The sequence below is a fragment of the Metopolophium dirhodum genome, chromosome 1, assembly GCF_019925205.1.
Source record: "Metopolophium dirhodum isolate CAU chromosome 1, ASM1992520v1, whole genome shotgun sequence".
NCBI classification, from domain to species: domain Eukaryota; kingdom Metazoa; phylum Arthropoda; class Insecta; order Hemiptera; family Aphididae; genus Metopolophium; species Metopolophium dirhodum.
Genome location: NC_083560.1, coordinates 87,561,887 through 87,563,017, shown reverse-complemented (window position 1 = coordinate 87,563,017; position 1,131 = coordinate 87,561,887). Strand labels below are relative to the sequence as shown.

The 1,131-nt window shown below is 27.1% G+C and overlaps 1 protein-coding gene across 1 annotated transcript; it reads right to left on the bottom strand.

The window, feature by feature from the left end:
* Positions 1-206: 206 nt before the first annotated feature.
* LOC132932483 (52 kDa repressor of the inhibitor of the protein kinase-like) lies at positions 207-868 on the bottom strand. Its single transcript, XM_061001854.1, has one exon. It carries the CDS (start codon positions 828-830, stop codon positions 207-209), a length of 624 nt encoding a protein of 207 aa, XP_060857837.1. The 5' UTR covers positions 831-868.
* Between the last annotated feature and the right edge of the window lie 263 nt (positions 869-1,131).

Below are 1,131 nucleotides of genomic sequence, written 5' to 3'. Positions count from 1 at the left end.
GATTGTTTATATACATATATAGACTATTTAACTATTATTCACATTACAAAAGCACAAATCAAAAAAAAGATAAAATATAAAATAGGTACAATTTTTTCAATATTAAATTTACAAAATAATTATTAAATTATTAATTTATAGTCTATAAGTATGCAATATGTCGACTATTTTATTATAAAATAAACTATTTTACTAATATAAAATTTTTATATTAGTAAAATAGCTCTATCTTTTTGAAGTGCAAATTTATTCAGGACGTCTTCGGGATCTACTTTAATATTTCTATGAACACTTAATAATGCTAGGCCATTTAAACGGTTTTGTCCAATAGCGTTTCGCAAAAATGTTTTCGTCCGTTTCAGCGTTGAGAACGTTCTCTCGGGTGTTGCAGTTGAAACTGGTAATGCAGCTAAAACTTTTAATAAAAAGTATATACACGGAAACAAATCAGAATTACAATTGTTTAATGCTTCAACGGCTGTACTAGGACGATCGTCCTGAGAATGTGAGATCAATTTCCTATTCCATAGTTTAATTTCTGTTTGTAATAAATCCATATCTATATAGTCAGAATATAAATTAAAATCTGAGGCTGATATTGCAGCTTTATAACACATTTTTGGTATTAATAAATATAAAGAAGACAAAACTGTTTTGTGTTTTGAAAATCTATCTTTTAGTTGTTGAATAAAATCGTCATAAAAAGGAATAGCAATAGCTATACGGAAATATTCTTCTGTAGAGTTAACATTAACGTTATTTCTATTTTTTTGACGTCCAACTAGTCTTGGCATTTTTATCTGATCCTCTCCGTCTATCAACTTTAACATATTTGTTGCCTTTTCAAATATTTCTTTAAATGTTTGGTTTATATTGATTCACATGTCTTCAACTTCATTCAAAACAGTTTCGACAAATGTCACTGCTTCACTTAAATCACATGTTACTGATTGTAATGATTTACATAAAGGTAATGTTAATGAAAATAGTGTGTTAGCTGTCACTAAACTAATAACAAATTCACTAGTTGTTATGCTACGATATAGATTTAGTGCTTTTGATGATGTTTCAATATCATGAAATAATTGGAGTTCATCTAAAGTGTAGACAATAGGTTTATATATATCTAAA

Coding starts and splice junctions, on each gene's coding strand:
- LOC132932483 (XM_061001854.1), bottom strand. CDS start 830: ATGTTAAAGTTGATAGACGGAGAGGATCAGATAAAAATGCCAAGACTA.